This window comes from Psittacula echo (genome assembly GCF_963264785.1).
Source record: "Psittacula echo genome assembly, chromosome: 6".
NCBI classification, from domain to species: Eukaryota; Metazoa; Chordata; class Aves; order Psittaciformes; family Psittacidae; genus Psittacula; species Psittacula echo.
The window spans coordinates 8,269,461-8,294,474 of NC_137743.1; the positions used below are offsets into that span (position 1 = coordinate 8,269,461).

Consider the following 25,014-nt stretch of genomic DNA (forward strand, 5'->3'; position numbering starts at 1 on the left):
CCTGCTGTACCTTTAAATTCATTAAGGCTGATTTGTAACCCCATAATCTTGTAGATTAAGGGTTCAACAGACAAGGTCAAACTTACCCTGGCTGGTAACCTCTTTTCGAAAGTTCCATGACTTTTCTCAAGCCTTCTCATGTCCATGGTCTTGCTTAATTATTTTCCTGTTAGGTTTTTTGAAATGGATCTTGGATTTGCCTTTGCAGTAACCTCTTAGTGTTAGGCTGCTACTGGGAAGTGCCTTTCACAAAGCATGGCTGGGAGCTGTGATTTGGTGATTAAAAACCCAATAACCCATCTGCTCAGCTGTGTCTTAGGTGTGTGGTCAGAGTAGAGAAGCTGGGGTGTTAGTGTGTAAGCCTGAGATTAAACCACAGTTCATCAAGTCTTCTGTGAAGGATGTAGGACTTGGCTCTTGTCAAATCTCAATCCTTACCAGGTAAATTTAGTATTTATCATTCCCCTTCAAAAATGAGGGAGCTTTTATCTGTTGATCCTGAAAAGCAACTCTTCCCAGGTCCAATACAGAAGCATGGCTTGTTTTCCTTACATCTTTCTTTTTCTAGAATAACAACTTTTTTCTTGTGCTGCCTTCTTTCTCAGTAACTGCTTCCAAAATTTCTGGGGCTCAAATTCATCATTCTTGGTTATAGAAAGAGAAAACTGCTTCCCCTAGCCTCAGACGTTATGTTACACTTTCATAAACAAGGTCTATAACATATAATCTATCCTTTAAAAAATATCTTATTATGTCATCTATGAAATTAATAATTCTTTGTGCATTTTCAGGGCAGTTTGGCAATGTTCTGTTCTTTAACATATTTATTAAACATGACAAAATGTTTGGTTCTGTGCACTCATTATTTAAAAGAGTACTCATCCCTGGTCTGAACATTTTAAAGAAAATACAAAAAATGCAAACTTCTGCTGGAGTCCTCCAAACAGAAATATTGTGTTTGTTCCAAATTACATTTTTCACAAGACAGTGGTGACAAACATGCTAATTTCTCTGAGTACAAAAATACATTTACATTCAGCCAGCAACAGCTAGTTTAGTCTGGCATTATATTTTTTTCAGAGCTGTTGAGGGATTTGTTTAGCCCAATAGGGTTTGTATTGATTTCTGTTTCACTTATTTCGGTGAGCTTTATTCTAGTTTTGTTGTTATATTGATTCAGAGAGGTTCAGCCATTTGAGTTATTACAAGTTGTGCTATATTTATGCTGTAATCCTACTACAATAATCAAGAATTTAGACCTTCACAGATAATAAAAACAAAACACCCCCCTAACAAACAACTTCCCCCCCAAAAATGAAGTTGCAGTTGGTTTCCAGAAATCTGAAGTATCCCTGAGAAGAACTTACCATATTTCTTTTCCCATGATGCTTTTTTAGGTAACTCAGGGACACTAATTTATATTATGAATTGATAGTTACTGGATGTTGTCCAGGTTTCAGCTGGGAGAGAGTAGATTTTCTCCCTAGTAGCTGGTACAGTGCTGTGTTTTGGCTTTAGTCTGAAAACAATGCTGATGTTTTAGTTGTTGCTCAGTAGCACTTACTCTGATCAAGGAGTTTTCAGTCTCTCATGCTTTGCCAGTGAGGAGCGGCACAAGAAGCCAAGAGGGAGCAGAGGCAGGACACCTGACCTGACCTAGCCAAAGGGGTATTCTGTATGAGTGGCTGCGTGTCATCTGTCAACTGAGGTTAAACCATGACAGATGCTATTGGTCATTCCACTTACCTAAAATGTTTATGCCGAATGCTGGTATAAGCCCATGGTTGTTTCATGTCATATCTGAGCATTTAATCTATGTGGATGGAACAACAATGTAAATATGAAACCATTGCAAAACAGATGGAAGGATTCTTGTAAATAAAAGCAAACATAAGTAGTCCCCCTAAATGAATAAAATGATCAGGCTATACTCAGCCATTTTAGCAAATCCCCAGTTCGTATCTGTTTCCAGCAATTAAACTCAAAAACAGCACTGCTTTAGCTGTCTGTACACACTGATATGCAGCTTTATAATTTTGCAATATGTCTTGGATTTGATCAAAACCCACAAGCAGTAGCTGTCTACCTTTAGCAGGTTGCCTAAGAATCAGATGGTCCCATACAAGTCAGAGGGAATAAGTTGCTTAAAAACAAGCACATCTTAAAAGGATCCCTCCTAGGGAAGGGACAAAAAGCCCTTTATGAGGATGTCAGTTCCAATAGCTCTGGTTATTAAGAATGATAATTCCAGTCTCTTGGAATTACCGTGGCTAACCCAGTGGATCAGAATACTATTTGATATCACTGCTGTAGATCAAACCTTGCCAGACTTCAAACCTCAGCTTGTGTCCCAAGAGGAAAAATCTTTTTCCATCGCAGGAAGAATTTGGTCAGCTTCCAAAAGTGGTTTATTCCTCCTTTCTTAATAAAATGTCTTTGGCAGATTTATGTGTGACAGACACCTTCTGTAGCTTAGAGAGCTCTAGGTGTAGAACAAGTGAGGAGCAATTATGCATTCCACCCCCCCAGGTGGGAAGCTGATCAAAGATTATTTGCATATGGAGTTGGATGTGATGAAACGATGACCACAAAGTGGACTGAGGCTGAGCAGAGTGAGTGAATGTATTCACATGGTCCAGCGCTTATAAATAAATACAATTTTATTTTAATGAAAAGTAAAGGCAGGAAACAAACTGTGGTTTAACCAAGCAAATAGAAACAAACCTCACAGAGCTTGAGTAAAATGGTTTTAAAATGCTCAAAGACTAGCCTCCATGGCACTCCGTATCATAAGCCACATATTGTTCACTTATCTGACGACTTTTTTTGTGATAGATTCTGGAAAAGAGAAAGAATTGGATTATAGAAAATAAACTCTAATGAGTTCAGTGTCTTCTTTACAGAGACATTTTTAAACATTGAGCTGTTTGGGGGTTTTTGTTCCTGAAGTTTCACAAGCATGATAAAATTAAGGGATAAACTACAAGTAAGTTACATTCCTCCAACAGGAACTTGAAGCTGATCATTACAGTGAGTAATACAAATTTCACCTGTTATTCTGTGGCAGCTGGATCTTCATACAGCTCAATCAGGGGGTTTGAAATGAACCTTTAAAACACCTTTACTTCACAAAAATGACTTAAAGATATCTTTTTCTAATTTTATTTTTATACAGACTGACAATCGAGAAATTTGAAGTTAGAATTGCCCTTTAGAGAAAAAAGCACACTTTCATAAGTTTATATAAAGAATTTGTGAGTGGACAATATAACATATTGCATAAAAGGATGCTATTATCATCCTATTTCTTCATATTCCCATCTTCCATTTAACTGACAGCTGGAGATACAGATTAATTTAGCTCCGAAATGCATAATATTTTGCAGCTTTCAAGAAAGTAATGATTAATACTAGCCCCCCAGATAGATTTTTCTTGTGCTAAAAATGTATCTTTAAATTCTTTTCTGTGTGAAACGATATTCCTGGACATTTGGAAATAACAGGCCAAACCAAAAGAGAATTGGAGTGCACCTGCCATGCAAGGATGTTTGGTTGTCTACATAGCATAAAAACCTGCTTATCTAAACCCACTGCTAATCATGTGAAATTGCACTTTAAGCTAAAATTATCAGACACTTAAAATGCATAATGTAACTGGCATACCATTTGCAGGATTTCAATTTCTGTTCGAAGAGTCTCACAGATACTTTCCCAATCATCATCTTTGTAATTTTCCAGTTCTTTCTTAAGCCTGTGTCCAAAACCAAATAAATTTTCAGATCAGAGAACTGTTGCTTGGGTACCTATTTTTTCACCTCCGGTCCCAGTTGTCAATTTGACTTATGTTAGAAAACCCTCACTGATTCATTTGATGATCAGGATTTAAGTTTGCTAGTTTTCTAATTGGCAGTCCAAGATGCTGCTCTCCTGCAATATTGTTGGATTTCATTCAGCCCTGGCAGTTGTGATGGCAATGTGAGGAACTTCAGAAAATGACCCTTTGGGTTTTTACAAAGTGTATCTTGACTAAGTAGTTTGTTAGAAACATTCCTGGGCTGTGTTGTTTTTATAAACCATGAAAGACTTATGGCCTCATTAGTCATAATTTTCCTTATTTAAACATGTGAATTTGGATGTTGATACTTAGGAAGTACCATATGGTGCTGTTCCTACTTTCTCTGGGTATCTGCTTGTAGCCAGAATGTTGAATTTCGTGAGTCCGCTGCCTGACCCTGTGCAGCTACTCATGTGCAGTCATTGCTCCACACCCCTCCACAGACTCCTTTGCTGTTGCTACTGTTCTCTCCCCACTGCTCCTACTACATTTCAGTACTTACTGTTTCACAGTAGTCTCAGTCAGGAATTCTCCAACTTTTCTATGAAAGATCTAATTTCAATATAAGTATTTTCTTGCATTCTAAAGAGCATTTAGTCCTGCTTAAAAGGAGACACCTAAACTTTGCACATCAGTGCAGTGGTTTAAATTAATACTCAATAGGCCAAGAGAAATCTATGCCAGAGCTTTTAGTAGTCTGATGAATGCAAGGTGATGAGATTATACTGAGTCTTTCCATGGCTGTCATAAGAAAAGCATAATGAGAAAACTAACGTTGTTTACCCTTAATACAGTTTCAGCAAACAAAGTGAGTAATCTTGGACATATAGACAGAATGAAAAAAAAAGAGGAAAAGTATATATTCTGCTTCTCATTAAATAGCTAAACTGATGCATCAAAGCAGGACCGTGTTTCTTCTGAAGTTGGAAGAGGAAGCAGCAACCACTTTTTAATATATACTGCAATGGGGAATAAATTATTTAACCCTGTTATATAGATGATGCACCCCTTTAGCTGTCATACCACAGAGTTTGTTTCCTACACAAGGAAATGGATTTATTAAAATCAAAAGGTATAACTTCATATGAAAGGAATATGGGAACAGTATTACAAAGGAGTAAATGCCTCTTCTTTTAGAAATAGTCCTCCTGCATTTGGAATACATGCAAGTGTTTGAACAAAAGGAAGCTGCACTACACTTTAAGAAATGAGGGATTCATGTAGTACATTGCTAGTTTACAGACCATTTTCATTGAAAGAAGTTCATTTCAAGGTCTAAGATCAGCTTCTGATTGTGATTAAATCAGCTTAACTTCATTGCCTTGCGTCCTAATTTTTTTTCCTGTGCTCTCTGTTAGCATGATATTGGAAACCTAATTTGTTGAAGACAAACAAAAGCCCTACTTTGCCTAATTTACTTTAGGAAAAGACATAGTCTGTTAATCTCAGAAAATGTTCTCTCATTGTCTCCCACACTGTAAAATTGATGCATAGTCTTTGCTACTTGTCAGCTAAGAATGATACCAGTCCATGTTAGGTGTACATTAAGGCTAGAACAACCAGAAGGTAAGCAGTAGGAGTTGCTCATCTGTGTCTTGGGATTTTGAATTAATTACTATTGATGATGTGCTTTGAAATGGGAACATTTTGTGTATGCATTTAAAAATTTTAAACAAAATCTTTCATAAAACTTCCAAATGTGGAGACAGCACAGCTCCTTACATAGCAAGGGGTAGTGGTGATAAAAGGTGTTCATTTAAATGTGGTGTTTAATTTTTACATTAATCAATTGATTCTGCTTTCAGGTCTTCCTTCTTTCTTATTTAGAAGCTATATAATTACAGCATGTGCCAGGAATATTTTATTCACAAAAGAAGGGCTGTCTGTTAGGTTACAGTCTACACAATTAATGCATTGGAGACGCCTGGGTTACTGAATAAATGATGAAGTTATATTGAATGATGAAGTTTTACCAGAAGGGATGTGAGACAATGGAACTACTAAAAAAAAAAAAAGAAAAAGAAAAAGAAAAAGCTTAACCTGGAAGCAGATGTGGGGTTTTTTATTTTACATTTAAGATACACAAGATATTTATATTCATCTTTCCGCTATCATATTGCATGCGCATACTCGTGAAACTATACTGTTTAGATGGAAGGCAGGCTTTCTGTCACCTTTGGAAATAGAAAGAGATGTACCATTTGCCATAACAAAGATCAATATGACAATTATACCCTCCTTATGACTATGATGAAAACCAAATATCTTTGAAAAAGTTGTCTGAAAAATCACATTAGCGTTTGGCCCCCAGGTTCTTGGGTTTTGTTTCATTTTTAGCATTTTGTTCTCCTTGATGACAATAAAATATGTCTGTTAAAAAGTCATTGCACTGGATTAACAGTGTATTGGTAAATTACAGCAACATGGGTAATGGGCTCTAATGAACAGCTGGAGCTGAAATGCCATACTTGAAAGGAGGTTTGATTATTCCTCTGAAGAAAACATTCAAGAAAAATAGCAATAGCCAAATCTAGCCTTAAATCTAGTTTCTAGCTGAGCAACAGTGTCAGCATTTTTTTGGATGCTAGCTTGTCCTAGACTGAGCTCTGCTATCAGTGGTCCATTTTTCATAACTCTTGAATGCCAGAAGTGACAGAGATGAAGAAGGAGGAGATCCCTGAAGGTGATCGATTTTGCAGCTTTGAAATGAGCACAGCTATTAAGTGTCATTGGCATTTGTAGTTGATACGCATTCTTCTTGAGTTTCAGCTGTATATGCAGAAGGCAAATAGGGAAAATAATTGTGAAATCAATACATGCTAGTATCATGAATTGAACTGGGATGAAAATAATGTTATTGTCAGACAGGTTTTTCTGAAAATCATGCACAGATTGGAATTACTGGATCAAGGCTTCAGTAGCCAAAACTCGCATTCCAGGAATAATTTTATGTAAAGAGGTCTCAAAGAGCTAGTTTGTGTAGAAGGCAGCTTGAATATGTGTTTGTAGAGCTTTTTTTTCTAAGCGGGCATGGAAGACCCTACTGGTTGTTGTTGGAGTTGCAGAAGAAGCAGACTGTCTCTTGGTTATATTTTGCTGAGACAAGCAAAACATCTTTTTCTTATTTTCCATTTTGTCTTTGCCATTTTTATGACCAATATTTTATTTTTTTAACAATAAATAGAATGGAAAATATTGGAGTGTATTACAAAGCAGAATTGCTTGACATTGATATACAGGGCATAGAACTCGTGGTACAAAATGGAATTCCCTAAGAAGTTTATATACAACTTGAGAGTACGTGCGTTGATTTTTCCAAATTTTATCATAAAAATCAGGAAAAATATTTACCAAGGTTTTAAGACTTTATTGAGACAGAAGAAGAGAAGACTTTAGTTTATTGTGTCAAGACAAAAGTAGGGCTAATGCATTGACATCATCCAGTCTCAATTCAATACTGAGACTGAATTGATGTATATCTTTCTATAGTAAAAGCAAGATTTTGCTTGGTATTTACTATTTGCTGACAGTAGTAAACAGAAAATACTATTGATACAAGTGAAGAAGTCAATAAATTTCAGGCTGTTATTGATTGAAGAAGTGAGAAAATGAGATTTAAATGGAATTCAGTATCTCAAAATATAAAGTCAAGCACTTGAACAATTGTGCTGAACAATTAAATTATAGAAGTATGTGCTTGATGGAGCAGAAATAGAATAAAAATTAAAAAAGTGATCTAGCAGTAATAATAAATGCTAGCAAGAAGATGAAACATGGAAGTGAGCAGGGTACTCAGATACATAACAATAGGAATTAAATGTAAATTTAAATAAATAGAAATACCTTAGGTAAAATAAGAAAATATCATCTTTTATTGTTATAGACCAAATACTAGTTTTAAAATACATAATTATCATTGATTAAAGCTTGTGTTTTGTGAGTGCTATCGGGCAACTTTATAAAAGCAGTTGTAGGTTGTAGGTTTTGAAAAGTGTGGTTTGTATTTTGGTTTTAGTTTGGTTTGGTTTTAATTTGTATTCCCTAAATACATAAAACATCACAAGAAGTCTTTAAGGAATTTATTATTATAGATGAATAAACATGGAAAGGTTAAGGCGCACTGAATTAATCTGCTCGTTTAGGATGAGGCTTGCTGTTGTGAAGATAACAAACTGAATTTACACAGACTACTTTTCATAGGAACTGTAACAAAGCTTGAACTTGATCTTAAAGGTCTTTTCCAAGCTAGTTGACTCTATGACTTTCTATGACTCTATAACAAGTTACACAGAAAAGAAAAAATGTACAAGCATCAGAGACATCAAAACTGAAATGTGTTTCTAGGGGTCAATAAGATTCCTGTTGAAAGGCAGGAAAAATAAATATGAGTCAATGATTCTTATAGTTCAAATATCCTGATATTTTTATTGTACAGGGAAAGTCAGTTCTCAATGTGGATGTATTAATGCAACTACCCTATTGCTGAAATTAGTATCTCTATACTGTGCTGCTTTACTTCATGTAATTTTCCCAGCTAGAAAGGGTTTAGAGTTGTCCTTGTTCTGCAATAAGGGCTCTCCATTCTCTGTTCATCTTCCAAGCTGAATGCATCTTTCTGGAACAGTGGGTGAGAGATTTATACACAGTATACTTACACCCTCGTGTTTTTTTGTTGGAAATGCCTCTTGCTTTTATCTTTGCCACAGCTATATTTCCTTTTGATGTTTATAGTTGTCTTTTGATTATGTAGAATGCTCAGGCCTCTCTTCTTTGTTTCCAGGTACCTATTATTGAAGTCCTTAGTTGTGTACAAGTACTTAAACTTGCACTGTATATAATTATATTCCTCCTCCTTTTTTAGTGCCTCCACTTTACAAGGTCTAGAATTTTGTTTTACACCATTGTCTTAAAATACCTTCTATTCAAAGTCGTTTTTTCTAACAGTAAGCAAGACCGCCTTTGAGTGTAATTACCTTCTTCTAGCCTCCAAAATATCTTTTTTTCAGACCTATTACTGTTACTATCAGTCATTTCTTTACTCCTTGAAAAGTTTCAATATGTTTTCCCAGGTTAACTAGTAGTTTCCCATATGGGATAACATCAAACACTTTACTAATGTCTACACGGATGGCATTTGCATTTTCTGTGTCTAACCAATTGGTTGTCTTGTCAAAGAAAGTTGTCATTAGTTGGACTTGATCTATTTTTTGTAAATCCATACTGCAATTTATAATGGAAGCCTATTTTAACATAATTCAAAATATAATAGTTCCACAAGGCTTAAAAGGAAAAGCTTAAAAAAATCAATGAGGAGACTGTCATTAAAAAACTCATTTTTGAAGTACATATATTACACCAGAGACTGATATTTCCTGATTATAAAATTTAACTTAAAATTAAATTGTGAATTTTATTATTCTACTTTTTTTTTAATCCACCAGAACCATGTACAGCCTGAGGTAATCTACTCTTAGCGTGAAACATTTGTTCAGCTCTAATGAACATATTTCCTGTATGATTTGTGTGAAAGAAACCATTGCTTTTCCTTTTCTAATTTTGCTAATGGAGTTTCTTTTTCTGTATTATGAAGTATAAGAAGCAATACAACATTTTTAGGAATTAGCCAAGTATACAAAACCTTGAACTATTTACAAAGTAAGATGACTTCATGCATTTCCCTGCTGCTACTGCTTTTCTAAAGTAGAATAGAAATTGATGTTTCAAAGAAATATTTTACCCTTAGCCTACCTTTAGAATAGCGTGAAAAATATCAGTTTTAGATAGAAACTCTCTGTTCTTGGTTTAAATAAACTTTAATTATAATTACTTCTAGGTTGTTTTACTTAAGGCAACACAAAAATTTCAAATTAAAATGTGAAAGAAGATAAATAATTAATGTAATAAGTAATTACAATGAATATAATAGTGAAATTGCATAGCTAGGAATTTACTGGTATCAGTTAGTTTCTGCTTCACTCCTGTATTGTTCCACTTCAGTGATGCTACATACTACCTGCGAGGGAAATGTGACTCAAAAGAGCTAATGCCAAAGCTCTTTCCTGCTTTTTGGGATTTTTTGGGATTGGCATTGGCAGTACAGATGATTAAAATAAGGTTGGATTTTAATTGCAGATCCGTTCTGATTAAAAATAATAAAAAAGCAATTTTTTCTCAAATATTTCTCTGAATTACACACCTGTACCATAAGACTTACAATTTCCAGGGTGCCTACTTTGAGTAAGACTGTACAGTGTCTTATCCATAGCTATATCTGTGCTTAACATTCAAATTTTGGTTTAGCTTTTTCCTGTACCTGATGTGTATTAAAACAAGCCTGTAACTGCAGCACCAAGAGCTGTTGGAATTACCAGTGTATGCTTTTCATGACCTTTTGTAATTCTTTGATGGATTTGGGAGAGATTTTATGAAACTGCAGACATGGTATAGGGCATTTTTCTCAGATCAAAGATGAATTGCTGTAATTTGAATTAGCTGGCTACACTCTTCAGCTGAAATGCAATTTACTTTAAGATATATACTTAATTGTAATGAAGATTCTTGCAATGCCAGCTACTTTTGATATTGATTTTTAAGCTGGGCCTAGGTATGTGATACAGTAACAGACTTACAGGGTGATCTGGGAGTTACATATATCAGGTTATTGATGCTGACTGTCTCTCACATTTGTTCTAAGGAAGCATTAAAAACGTTGGCATTTTTATCATTTAAAGAGTGCCACGGTTTCCTGCTTTGTAAAAAAATAATTAGATTTTGGCTTATTTCATAGGAAAAATATGTAATTTTGATATATATTACTTGTGTCAAAATCTTCTCCTCCATAAATAATAAATACGATTTTCAGTAGAAATTAAAATTCTGTTCTTGCAATAGATTCTGCATGGGGAAAAATCTTATTTTGTTAGGCTATAAAAGGGCTGTTTCTCAAACATAGTAGGTTCAATCACATTGATTTTTAATATGACCAAAACTGACTCCTATTAAGATACATACTAGTATATGTAACATTGCATTAATTGGCACTTTGGCTGCAAGAGGTCCTTTGCAAGTGCCAAAGGTATATCTAGACTGTCAGGGGGGCTTTCTGGTTCAGCCCAGGTGACTTGTACTTTAGTTTTTCACACTGACACTGCATGTGTTCTTTTCAGGTAGCCCAGAGAAGCTGTGGCTGCCCCATCCTGGCAGTGTTCAAGGACAGGTTGTACATGGCTTGGGATAACTTGGTGTAGTGGAAGGTGTCCCGGCCCATGGCAGGGGGCTGGAACTAAATGAACTGTAAGGTCCCTTTCAACGAAAACCATTCTATGATTATTCTCAGATTCATTTCAGTGGGCACCCACAGAAGTGGACAGGATAGGTCACTCAAGGATCTGACCCAGGAAGACTAGTGTAATGAATTACATCAGCATGTGTGCTGCTGCAGCAGCTATGGTCCCTCAAATACCTCTGTGACACATGAGAGCATGAAAAATATATGTTAGGTACTGTCATTTTGAACCAGCACACTGCTGTGCTGGACATAACTCCTTCAAGTATTTCATGCATTTTGAATGGAAAATATGTGCATACACATGACACTGTATTTTAATATCTCAGAGACACTACAAAGGGACCAGAGCAGATATGATATCTCCAAATGCTAGGCAGTGCGAAGAGAACTGGATTTGTTGCAGAAAATTCTGCACCTGAGCTCAAGCCAGTGCTTATGTATCGATACATGGGCTGTGCAACCCACAATGATATTTCAGACTGGATGGATAATTCAGACTGGAAAAGATGTCAGGAGGTCATCTAGCCCAATGTCCCTCTCAAAGCACGGTCAGTTAAAAGGTCAGATCAGGTTACTCAGGGCTTTACTCAGTCAAGTCTTAAAATCTTCAAGGATGAAAACTGCGCAACCTTTCTGGGAAACCTTTTCCTTTGCTAAGCTGTCCTCCTGATACGAAAGTTTTTCCTCTAATTCATTCTAAACCTCGCTTATTTCAGCTTTTTGCCTTGTGTTATCTCACTGAGCAGCATTGTGCAGATCCTCGTTCCACCTTCTTGGTGATGTCCTTGTAGGTACTGGAGGGTGATCAGGTACCACCAGGGGAACTATTTATATACTGCACTCTTTATAGAATATAATACTTTAAATTCCTTTTCATTCTCTTAATCCAGTAGTCCAAACCAAGAAGTGATGGGTATGTTTTGTTTAATAAAAAAACCCCACATTATAGAGTTGCATGAGTCTGATAAGATTTGAGATAATTCTAAACAGCACAGTATTATGACACATGAGCACATAGAGAAATGACGGTTGCCTACTTGACTCTACTTGAAAAGCAGAAACTATTAGTGCTGACATGGAAGTACAGTAACATAGCTATGTTGCTTTCGGCATCTAAGTTAACTTACTGAGGGCTCTCTCTCCTCTGGAAGTATTGAGCTTTCCTGATCAAAAGCAAGTTCAAGATAAATATATGATTTAGGCAAATCTGTCCTAAATTTTGTCCAGAATCAGAAATGAAAAAATATTTCAATGTAAAGAAAATTTCTTCAATGTATCATTGCACCTCAAAGAACACTCGTTTCTTGTGATAGTAACAGCAGTAGGAGCGTTATATATTTTGCACTACATGCAATTATCAAATAATATAAGCTTATCTTGACCATAAACTGAGGCATTTTATAAAATAAGAAAATCATATCATCCTTCTTGCTTTGGTTGTAAACAACACCCGTTGCTTTTGTAGTTAATAAAATTTGATATATTTTTATCCAGTTTTGTGTTCTCCATCCAGATAAAACCAAAGTACCGTTCCACAGGGCTGTGAGTTAATTTCAGTATGTGGAACGACAGACATATATGGATTTGAACGATTTGTCTAGGATCTTGTAGCAATCAGTGGCAGAGAAGGGGGTTTAAAGTAATATAATTTTTGCTACTTCTGAACCTTATACACAGGAAACCTGTTATAGAAAACTAATTACACCAAGTTGGATATTCAGTGGCATCATGGCAGTAAACTACTCCAGGGGAATTATGCTGTTTAGAAGGAAGATGATAACCTCATGCATCAAAACCTAGTATATCAGGATGGAATGAATAATGTAAAAGAGTGAATTATAACATGCTGTCTGACTGAACTGCTGCTGTTGTTATTATTTATACTGTGCCTTCTATGTATATGTTGAATGCAAAGTTTTTGCTACTATATGCAGAATTGTGAGCTAATTCATTTTTACACTGAGGGAATTTTGGCCGTGACTCAACACCATGTAAGAGGTCAAAGAGAGTAATAGGGCTGATATATCATTTTCTTTCAAAAAATAATATTCAGCAAAAATGGGCCACTAGCAAACCATTTTTCAGAAAATCACCCAGGATTCTATGCAAAATCTTTCTTTTTCATTGAAAGTTTTCAGGAAAAAAAAATACTATATTTATTTTTGTCAAAAACTGGTAGAAAAAAAAGGTGATGGCAACAAAAGCTGTGTTTTCCCTGACAATTTATGTTAAGGAATATTTTGGACTAGCTTTTGTAAGAGAAGTTCCTTTGCAATGTCTATTACATACTTCAAAAAATCCACAGGCACTTTCATCTGCGACACCATATCATGAGAAAAAGATGGTTAATTCTGTGATATGAGGCTTTCTACAGTGGGAGATATTTTTGTTGAAAACATTAAGTTGTTTTCTGTATAGTGAAAATGTGTCACACTTCAACTGTATGACTGATGAGAAATCAATTGCCAATTGCTGGGAAGCAATATTCACTATTAAAGGAGATTGTGGATGGTCTTCTGTCTTGGTTAAATCTTCAAAATTTTGTTCTAACCTAGCCTAATTTGAAGGCAAACAAGAACTGGTGGTAGAGATCACAGAGAAAACAAATCTACGTTTAGTCTCATCAGTACAAGGCCCATCTGACCCAAAGAGGTTATTGCGGCCAATCCATTCCATTGCAATCAGGCTCTGGGGAAGGTTGTATAGCCAGTTTGCAGAAGTATGTATAGCATTGGGCTGCTCATCAGTAGTTTGTGCACTACCACTGTTTTCACAAAAACTGAAGAACCAGCCTTCCCCCATGAGCAGTCTTCTGCTCTTCCTTCAAGTTTTGCTGACTTCCCTGAAAAGACATTCAGGTTTTAGCTCATTGAAGTATGCATGTAAGGGTTAAAGAATGTAATAACAGGAATTCAAGTTCTGTAATAAAAATGAATGATTGTTCTGATTTCAAGGGAATATTGTACAGGAAAGGTAAAAGAGTCATTGCCATCAGCACTGTTGTGCAGTTGCAGACCTAAAATTAAATGTAGGAATTTATTAACATAAGACTCTTACCTTAAACATTCAGGATCAGTCTGAGGCTTTTCGGCGACTTGGACTTTTTCTGCTTCTAAATCTTTTGTCATTCTGTCAGCGTCCCTGATTTCTTTCTCAAGGTCTAAACATAAATCAACAATTACCTTATAAATATATATTAATCATCCATATTCAAAGACTTCCTCCATTTTCTAAATTTATCTTTTCTAATATTTCTCTGTGAAATTGTTCGTAGGGAAAAGGCATCTGAATAAAGAATATGAAATACTTCTAATTATTCTAATTATTATGCATATTGCAATCTTCTAGAAAAGTTTGTTCCTTTTCTCAAGCAATATATGACCATACTTTAGGCTTGTCTTTCTTAGTTCTCTTACTGTGATATGTTATTTACACATTTGTAAAAAAGTTACAAAACCACCTCCAAGTTACATTTTTTTTAATCCAAATTTCAAAATCATTCCAAATGCTTGTGATCACCTTTGACACGGAACCTTTCTTAGTTCCCTCTGTATCTTTTATCATTTTGCATTTTTATAGGGTTTTCTGTGGCAGGTTCCTCCCAGCTTTGTGCGTGGATTATAGATGAACACACAAATATCAGTAACAAGATGATAGTTGAATATACAATTCAGAGATTTAGCATTTACACTCAATCTGTTGTTATCAGTCCAAGTAATTTTGCTTGTTAAACATCTGAATTTTTGTGAATTTAATTACAAGTTAATGGGGTTTTAAGAATATGTCAATTTTAATCATAGAGTCATAGAATCATAGAATGGTTTGGGTAGGAAAGGACTTTTAAGATAATCTAGTTCCACCCCTCCCTGCTATGGACAAGGACACCTTCTACTAGACTAGGTCACTCAAAAAAAATCCTTCCAGCTTTTCTGCAGGTCCCTTTAAGGCACTAGAAGCTGCTTTAAGGTCTCCCCAGAACCTTTTCTTCTTCAGGCTGGAAAATTCCAACTCTCTCAGCCTGTTTTCATAGGAAAGGTGCTCCAGCCCTCAGAGCTTTTTCATGGCGTCCTCTGGACATGCTCCAACAGCTCCATGTCCTCCTTAGTTGGGGGCCCAAGAGCTGGATGCAGGGGAGCATCTCACGAGAGGGGAGTAGAGGGGGAGAATCCCCTCCCTCAACCTTCTGGTCACGCTCCTTCTGATGCAGCCCAGGACATGGTTGATTTCTGGGCTGCAAGTACACACTAACCGATCACGTTAAGCTTCTTGTTAACCAACACCCCAAGTCCTTCTCCTCAGGGCTGCTCTCAATCCATTCTCTACCCAGCCTGTGTTCGTGCTTTTCACATTGAAACACTAAATTCTCCATTTAAGTATATAACTTATCAGCAAAACTAAAAATTTATTTTTCATATTTATAGCTTATGTTTCAGGGAATCTGTAGACCCCAGTCTCACTGATATTTAAAATAAATCTCACTGAAATCCGTATTTGTTATAACCATGTTAAAAAGTACATATTATTTAATGTAATCATACATTAACACCTTGTTTCTATTTCTTTTTCTTGAGAAAAATAACTTCAGATTCTTCAGAAGCATTTGTCAAGCCACAAATAATTATTATAACAAGCGATTATCATGCACACCTTTAAGTTCATTTTGGAGATTAAGTAAGTCCTGCTTTAACTCATTCTTCTGCAGTTGAAGTGCATTTAATTGAACATTTTTATGTTCCATTGACTCCATTTCTAAAAAAAAATAATGTATTTTAGGTTAAAATGCATTGCAGTTTTAGTCTTCATGACATAATCTTAAATATTGTTAACTACTTGTACCAATCTTCATCTAGTCAAAAAGAATCTTAAATATGAAACTTAAATCAACTAAAATCAGTCATATAAACCCCAGTCACAGGAAATTATGTCATATGATATATTCATAACTATGAAAGAAAATATTTTATGTTTTTAAGATGTTTTACATATTTTGTTGACTGGCTATAAAAAGAATGTTTTCATTTAGAGTAACTTCAGATATAAAGAGAGATGACTTATAGGTGGTGAACCTATCAGCAGGACTAAAGAAAAGCCCGTGTTTGTTTAGTGTTATGGACATTTGAACCTGAGCATTGACAGCATCTGGAATTAATTGTGATTGTTTTCCTGACAGCTGGAGGTCTTCATGGAATTTCTTTGCTATGAGTTTCTTAATTATTTTGTTTTAGTATTGTCAGTGTGCTCCAGACTGTAGCAGACAGAAAGACAGACAAGTTGTACCTCAAAAAAGTGCAATTTAAAAGGATGGAATCAAGACAGCACCTGAGCCTAGAGAAGAATGTTAGTTGCCTTTCATGTTCTGCTGATCAGATCTGCCTGAATATGTGAAAATTAACCTTAGAAAGTAACAGGTGCCAACAAATATTGGATATTTTCAGTTGTAGATCAGAATCAGAGCATTGGGAAAGAAGTTACCACGAAGTACAAACTCAAATAGTCATATTTCAGTAACTTCACCTCAGATATCGGGAATTCGAAGTGCTGGTGCTTGATAAATCATAGAATCCTGACACTGGAAATTACTTTGAAGGGTCATTTACTGCATTTCTCCTTCTGAAGGCAACACCACCTCTACCTCTGTCACTTGTGACAGACGGTTGTCTAAGCTGTTTTTAAAGACTGTTTGTAATGGAGACTCCTAATTCTTTTGGCAATGGAATCTCCTAAGGCAGAATGCTTCGGTTGTTCATTGTTCTTGGAGAGACTTCTAAATAGCCAGCTAGACTCTCCCTTCTTGTGGCTTACACTTGTCACTTTTTATTCAGTTCACTATAGGCATGGTGAATGTATTAATTTCCTTTTTAAAGGATCCTTTAATGAAGACTGATATCCATCTTCTGACAGCCTTTTCCTTCATAGGTTAAATAGTCCCAATTCTTTCTTTATTTCTTTTTCTTAATTTTAATTTTCTCCAGATCTCTGATGACTCTCACTGGTCCCATGTAGATTCTCTCCAGATAGTCCACATTTTTTCTTGAAGTGTAACATCCAAAACTAGAGGCACAGTACTCCAGCAAAGAGCTTAACTGCCCTAAATAGACTGAAGGATTATTTTGCATGTTTTAGAGGTCAGAATTATGTTTATGTCTCAGTGTGGTGTTGGCATTCTCATGTCTTTGGCTCATGTTCAGCTCGTGATCCATGATGACTCCTATTTCCTTGCTGAAGGATTGCTTTTCAGTCTAAGTGTCTGTTCTGAGAAATCTCATATTTTTTATCTTACCTCAAAGATAAAGTTATACTGTGGCAATAAAAGACCACTCCTGAAAGATATGTGTACATAAAATTCTTTTGAAATTAAGCAAGTTTACATAACTGGTGATTATATAGGTTATTATAATCAGTGCAAAACTAATACAGGATGTTTTGTGTGACAATGCACCTCTGTGTTGGTTGACATCAGGCACTGAGAGCCACTCCTGCAGGCCTGCTGCTTCTCATAGTGGTTATAGTCAGAAAGGACTGAAAAGGACAGGGAACAGAAGAGGCTTTAATTATGCAAGGTCCTACACCTGGGTCAGAGCAATCCCAGGCACAGCTACAGGTTGGGCAGAGAAGAGATTCAGAGCAGCCCAAGGAGAAGGACTTGGGGGTGTTGGTCGATGAGAAAATGAACATGAGCTGGCTGCAGTGTGCGCTCGCAGCCCAGAAAGCCAACTGTATCCTGGGCTGCATCAAGAGGAGCGTGACCAGCAGGTCAAAGGAGGTGATCCTGCCCCTCTACTCTGCTCCCGTGAGACCTCACTTGGAGTATTGTGTGCAGTTCTGGTGTCCTCGACATAAAAAGGACATGGAGCTGTTGGAACAAGTCCAGAGGAGGGCCACGAGTATGATCAGGGGACTGGAGCACCTCCTGTATGAAGACAGGCTGAGAAAGTTGGGGCTGTTCAGCCTGGAGAAGAGAAGGCTGCGTGGAGACCTCATAGCAGCCTTCCAGTATCTGAAGGGGGCCTGCAAGAATGCTGGGGATGGACTCTTCACTAGGGACTGTAGTGACAGGACAAGGGATAACAGGTTAAAACTTAAACAGGGGAAGTTTAGATTGGATATAAGAAAGAAATTCTTTACTGAGAGGGTGGTGAGGCACTGGAATGGGTTGCCCAGGGAGGTTGTGAATGCTCCATCCCTGGTGGTGTTCAAGGCCAGGTTGGACAGAGCCTTGGGTGACATGGTTTAGTGTGAGGTGTCCCTGCCCATGGCAGGGGGATTGGAACTAGATGATCTTAAGGTCCTTTACAACCTTAACTATTCTATAATTCTGTGATTCTATGCTTGTGTAATGTGGTATGTCAGACCACACTCTTTCAGTGTTGTGCTAAAAGGAAGCTCCAGACAGCAAGGAAATTGATTTAAAATTATTGTTTTGCAGAGCTATATTTTACTGGTTTGTATTAATTCTCTGGTAAACCAAGATAAATAGTTTAATATAAAACTTACCATTTTTCAACAGAGCTGCCTCATTCTCCAAATCGTTTATTTCAGTCTTGACTTTTTTTTTAATCATAAGATCCCTATTACTTGTTAGTCCATACTCATTGTTAAACTCTGTTACTTCTCTAGTAAAACTATCTTCCTCTTCAGTCATTTTTCTCTTTGCATCTCTCTGAAAAAAAAAAAGAAAGGGAAAAAAGTGGAATGTTCAGGTGAAAGTCTTTGTTAAGGTAGACAGACTGAAACACGCTGGTGTTTATCAAACATGTACTATAAATGTAACATATTTACTTCTCCTGACTTTATGAGAATATGAAAATGATCTACAGCTCCATCATTTTGTCTGTTGTTTTATCCTTTTTTTTTCCTCTGAAAAAGTGAAGGATGTATTCTTAATAATAGAACATTTAAAAAATCACTGCATTACGTTACAAACCTGTGCCATCAGTTTTCCAGTTAAACCCTTTACTGAAATTAGTAGAAGGTTCTGTTTAACGTCAGTAGCATACTATGGCTACTCTGTTGGGTTTTTTTACATTGTTATTGAATGAAATAAAGGTGTCGTATATTCCTCTGCAGACTGCAGACTTACTTTACCTCCCTCAGTAACTACCAACAAAGATATAGTTGATAGGAAGTTACTGTTTCGTTTTTTGGAAAAAAATATTCTAAAAAGAAAGGCATTATTAAATTCCCTTTAAAAAATCTTAACTGATTGCTAAATTAAATCAAATGACATTACTCTGATAAACAGGAAGACATTATAACTTATATATCAAACTTGACTGGTTACAGTTAAAAGAAACCACACTTCTTCAAAGTATATTTAGTTTTTACAGCTAAATAGCTTTTCTATGATATTTATAGTAATTATTATTTCTTTGTATACTTCAGATTGAGAACACTTTGGATCCTGAAGAACTGGTGATTCATACTGAATGTTTAAAATTCAGCTCTGCTCATTTGACGTACAAATACATATGCGCAGAAGACTACTCATCTGTGGCTTTTCTTAACATCTACATATCCAAGGACCCTCAGTGTACTGAGAGGAAGGCAATATTCAGGTTAGCACAGAAGAGAACCAAAAAGCTTGTTTTCTGTATATATCTCTATAAGCTACCTATTCAGAGGTGGCTAGGTGTGTCCAGCATCAAAGAGATTGTGTAGTATGTCAGGATTTCTAAAATGTGATGTTGGCCTCACTGATTTTTGACTTTGATCCTTCTCAATATGTTTTATTGTGGATGATGCAGTCCCATTTAGGTGAGACTTTCCTAGTTTTCTTTTGCAAAGGAAATAATGCGTCAGAATTGGAGTTCAATCACACAACAGCAGACATTAAGGAATGAAGTCAAGAATGTTAAATCAGCTTTGTAGATAAACTGCAGCATACATTACCTTAGACCGTGGTTTAAATTAATAGTGAGAATTTATCTACATTTACATTAAGTATGGTAGAGTAAAAAAAAAAAATATTTTCCATATTTAAGACATTACTTCTTCCATATTTTCAAATTTGAAAGCTGACTGTTCTTATACAGTAGAGAAGAGCTGTTTGAATACCATAGCTGAAAACATACAAAGATTTTAAGAAGACTGCTCTTTTGATTAACAAGTTCAGCTTTCTGCTTTTCTAAGCTTTCTTCACGTTTCTTCAGAATTTCTAAGCAGAACTCTTTTTCAGACAGATGCTGAACCTTCCAAGAGAAAAAGCAAACAATTAAAAATGTTATAAAGTAAGGTCATTGTTTTACTGTTTCATATACTTTGGTATTGTACATAAGGTTCTTGGTCCTGTTAAAACACAGCTGGCATAGCTGCTGGACTAGCACAAGCATAACAGCTCTTTTTCCCCCCAGTAGTCTTCCAATATACAACTAAGCCTTTGAAAAGACACATTTAGTCCTGGTCCATCTGTCTAAAGGAATACTGTTCAGTTTAGGAGATTTTGGTTTTCAAGTTAAAACCAGGAAAAATATTGATCACATGGGATCTGGTACCTAACATGATAAGATGTCCTACATCTAATTGTGTAAAGCTCATCACATACCAAATCAGACAATAATATCAGGGGGACAGGGTTCCAACATCATTGTTTTTACTGACTAGCTGTACACATCATCAGTTCTGCAATACTACTACTGTATACGTGAAGAAGGGAGGGATAAGCTTATAGTTTTCTGAGCACAATTTCTGGAATTCTTAGCCAAAGACATGGAATGGCAATTAGATTATTGGTTAAAGACAGTTTGACCATAAAATCCCCAAGCCTCAAATGTCTATTTTGAATATAGTTTTATTTTTTATTTTTATTCATTTTAAATAGCAGTTTATCTGATAGAACGGTAGGCTGTTCCACCATTTCATTTTCAAAATTTGCTACAGAGTTCCTATCAATTTTCCAATGCATTTACTGTATCATTTCCTAATCTAAGTTAAGATATATGGTGGGATAAACTATAACAGCAGAAAAATAGGGAACATCTAGGTGCTGAAGAGTCTTAAAGGATGAGAATCATTCATCTGATGAGGTGGAGCAAAGGAGGTCATGAGAATGACTCAGACTGTAACACTCAGAACAATGGGTAGGGAAAGTAAAGTTGGGAGAATTGCCCACAGACTGTAAAGGCCCAGGGTAAGCATCAGGAAGTAAATTGAATAGTCAGGCTGATATGTGACTGTGTGCAGAAGCCGAAAAGACCAAATAATAGTGATATTACAGAGGCAAAAATGAAAATATTGTAAAATGAAATAATGTAGATTAATTTTAAAAGGTTGCAGATGATGAGCGTCTGATCAAAAAAGGAGGATAGTGAAATCAAACGCCATAAGACTAGAACATGAGAGTTAGAAGGCAAAGGACCCATTTTTTTCCTTGTCCCTGATATGTCCAGCATGTTAAGTACCCAGAAAGTGCTTGCCTCATTAATATTTATTTTACATATTAATTCAAAGAGAGTAGAGGATCTTTTACCACTGTATTTATATTATTGAACATAATGAGTTCCAGTGTAATTTCTCCATCTGTAAGATGCCAACTTAATCTATGCATTTGCAACTGATTTTTTTTTTGAAGAAATCATTGAGCCATGAAAAGCAAAATGCTATAATTCAGGTTCTAATTACATGCTACCTGATTGTACAGAACAGAGGAAAAAATAGCATTTCCTAAGACTCTTTGATTGACCACAGGCAGTCTCTGTGAAATAGATGTCAAAACACTTTTGAACTCAGTCTCAGCTGCTTGGTCACGCATAAGCTGTTGTGCATGCACGTGCTTGGATGTGTAGGCTTATAAAGAAGTGTAGTTATTTGGACAGAAGGACAAAATGAGCAGCATTAGCTGAACAACATTATTTAATGCTGTTTGAATCGCATTTACTATTGTAGACATATGTAAACTTAATTCCTGTACTGAAAAATAAATTACTTTAAATAATTTCAATAACTATATGATTTTCAAATCTAAAAACTGTCTGATCGAAATGCATTTCTTGATTCCACTTTTTTTTTGTATCATTTCTCATTTATACATGAATCATTGTTTGACTAAGAAAGCAAGGAAAAATATTTTTGTGGACATTAGTAAGAATGTTATTAATCCTGGTGGGTAAAGCACATAAGGTTTAATTAGGAATACTTCTTCAGCTCTTCCCATTAGTTTTTTACTATAAAGGCTCTACTCTTGGGACCTTCCGTACCTACCACATAAACCCTGATATAAATCACAATGCATCAATGACAAATTAATAGTATAAACATAAAATTGTGATGTTAATAAATAAATTTATGAGCAAGACTGTAAAGGACTTAACCTTACAATTCACACGCAGATAAAATCTGTGTTGTTTAAGATATTATTTTAAAGCACTTTTGGGTTCTGAGATTGTGACATCCATAAATGTAAGCCCGCCAATAACTGCTTGCATGATTATAGTCTCAATTTGCAACCAGTAAATATTTGTAAATGAGCTCTCTTTTATTCCGATCCCCTTGCAGTAATGTTGATATTTATTATACATATTACATAGACTTTTACAAAAGGCAGAAGAGCCTGTTTTTGGAAGGATGAAAACCATCCCCCAAGCATTTATTTTCACAGCTAGGTGAGGCAATCCCCAAAGGTTCTTGAAGTTATTTATTTAAATGATAGGATATAACAGTTCTGACTTCAAAGGAGGCTCCATATCCTTTTGTGTTGTGCATATACATTCTGCTAGCTTACATACTTAACAGCAAAGGGTGAAATGATATTTAGTCCCTGTTCATGTCAGGGAGGGTGGGAACTGGATGATCTTAAGGTCCTTTCCAACCCTAACTGTTCTATGATTATATGATTCATTTTTCAGCCATAAATAAATGGATTTTCATTTTTTTAATCTGAAAATATGTCTTCAATTTGGTTAAATGAAAAGCACCATAAAATCTTAAAAACACTAAACAGATTCAGAACCTTTCTTCCGTCTTTGTTGTCCCTAGAAAAGCTGTTATGCCTTGTAAGCCCTAACTGTGAGCCTAGGCTCACAGGAAGATCTTTAGTATGTGTCTCAAGATCCTGACAAGTAAACACAGGGAATGCTTCCATATATTTTCTATGAAAAGGCCTTTATTGAATGGCAATGGGCAGCAAAGGAATGGATTCTGGGCCTCAGAAGGAAGGTGCTTTAACAGGTCCAGGATGGTTAAGACAGGACCTGGGATGTCTGATGGCTGTGTTGTGAACAGACTGACCTGGCACGGTGGTCTGCTCCCTGCCAAGCTCTGTCTGCAGGGCACCAGTGGCTGACACATGCACAGGTGCTGTGTCCAGTGCTTCCAGATTATGGAAGTGTTACCTGGAAAAGTTCCTATCCCTGAGGTGAGCGAGTCCCTGACCGTAGCCAGGAGCCAGCCTGAAGGGTGAGATTTGTGAGAGGGGAAAGATGCTGACAGACCATTTTTCACTACAGAAATGCACAGTGTGAGTTTTCTCTGTGCTGTGGTATTCGATAGGTGAAGCGTATTCCTTGAAATTGTTTATGAATCTATTCCTGAAAGAATAGGTCATATATTTGTAGATATAATGTATTTCATTATTATGAATACTATAAACATGCAGGCTTACCTTAGTTTCCAGTTTCATTTTTGCAGCGCTCAGCTCTTCTTTTATTTGGTTAATTTTTTCATAGCTTCTATTTATGTCGAATTTAGCTGCAACACAACAAAAAGCGCATAAGAATGTGTGCTCAGTTTGTAAAAGTTAGTGGGGGTTGAAACTAGATGATTTTAAGGTCCTTTTCAGCCCAAACCAGTCTATGATTTTAAGTCACATTCTTATAAAAACATGCTATTGGCAATAAGCAGTCAGCCCAGCTGTCTGCCAGCTTTCACTGATCCCCTCATGACAGGAGGTCTACCCTGCTTTCCCCTAGGGAAATGGAGAAGCCATTACGTGTGGTCAGTGTCATCACCACAGGATGGCGGCCATGGGGCAGACCTTGTTGGATGAGTTGTCTCTTCTCCCTCGCCTGCTTCTCTGTGAACTGTATTTGCTGGAACAAGGCATCCAGGTTCATTTCTGTCTTCTTGTGGAGCTTGTGGGCTCTGAGGGTCTTGTCTTTGTGGAGGGTTGGTTGGTTAAAGCTGGGGTGAGCCGGAGGAAGGTGAGGCTGGGCCCGAACACAGCCCTTCCCTCAGGGCTCTGTGCTGAGCCTGGCCTAGGCTCTGCCCTTGGCTCTGCCTCCATGGGGTTGGGAAAGGAACCCCAGACCATGGAGGGAAGTGACCATGGTAGATGGGACACGGCTGCTGAGGAAGAGGTGACAGTGTGGGACGTTTGGCCTGCAGAAAGTAAGGGGGCAAGAGTGAACCTCAGGCAGAGGGAAACATGGATGACAGGCTGGGGGAATGCAGGAGGTGGAAATGAGCATGCAGACAAGCAGCACAGTAGGAGCACAAGAAAGAATATATTTGGCTAGGCAAAAGGCAACTGACACTCCGAATCTTGCCAAACTTATGCATGCTTGTGGAACACTGGTTCTGACTCAAAGTCTGGGGAGTTCTGACTTTATTTCTCTGGGACTGCATGTTTTATATTGGTCTTGTGTTGTTCAGAAGCTGGTTTTTTACACCTTCCTTTTTCTATGGAGTGATCACCATCCTTCTTAAATATTATATCTGGTCAGATTTGTTTATCTTTCGAAGACTGATCTCCAAGCTTAGCAGTTCAAGAAGTGGGGTAATATCAGCTATTACACAGAACAAGACAGTAAAGCTAACTACACAAAACTTAACTAACCATGGTCAGACTCAACTCAGCTGCATTTCACCATTAATGTAAAATGACAGTGTTTGTGTTCCAGTTGGTCTAAGTAAGCAAAGATCATAACGTAGCCCATTGTATGCTCTCCTGCAACACACT

General features: G+C 36.6%; 1 protein-coding gene across 1 annotated transcript; it reads right to left on the reverse strand.

The window, feature by feature from the left end:
- Positions 1 to 2,805: 2,805 nt before the first annotated feature.
- Positions 2,806 to 24,169, reverse strand: CCDC172 (coiled-coil domain containing 172; the record flags this gene model as incomplete). The annotated part of the gene is made up of 8 exons (XM_080620620.1): positions 2,806 to 2,838; positions 3,664 to 3,751; positions 14,181 to 14,283; positions 15,771 to 15,872; positions 18,618 to 18,783; positions 20,195 to 20,311; positions 23,719 to 23,804; positions 24,091 to 24,169. The coding sequence occupies 8 exons, from the start codon at positions 24,167 to 24,169 to the stop codon at positions 2,806 to 2,808; spliced, it is 774 nt and encodes a 257-aa protein (XP_080476746.1).
- Positions 24,170 to 25,014: the final 845 nt, after the last annotated feature.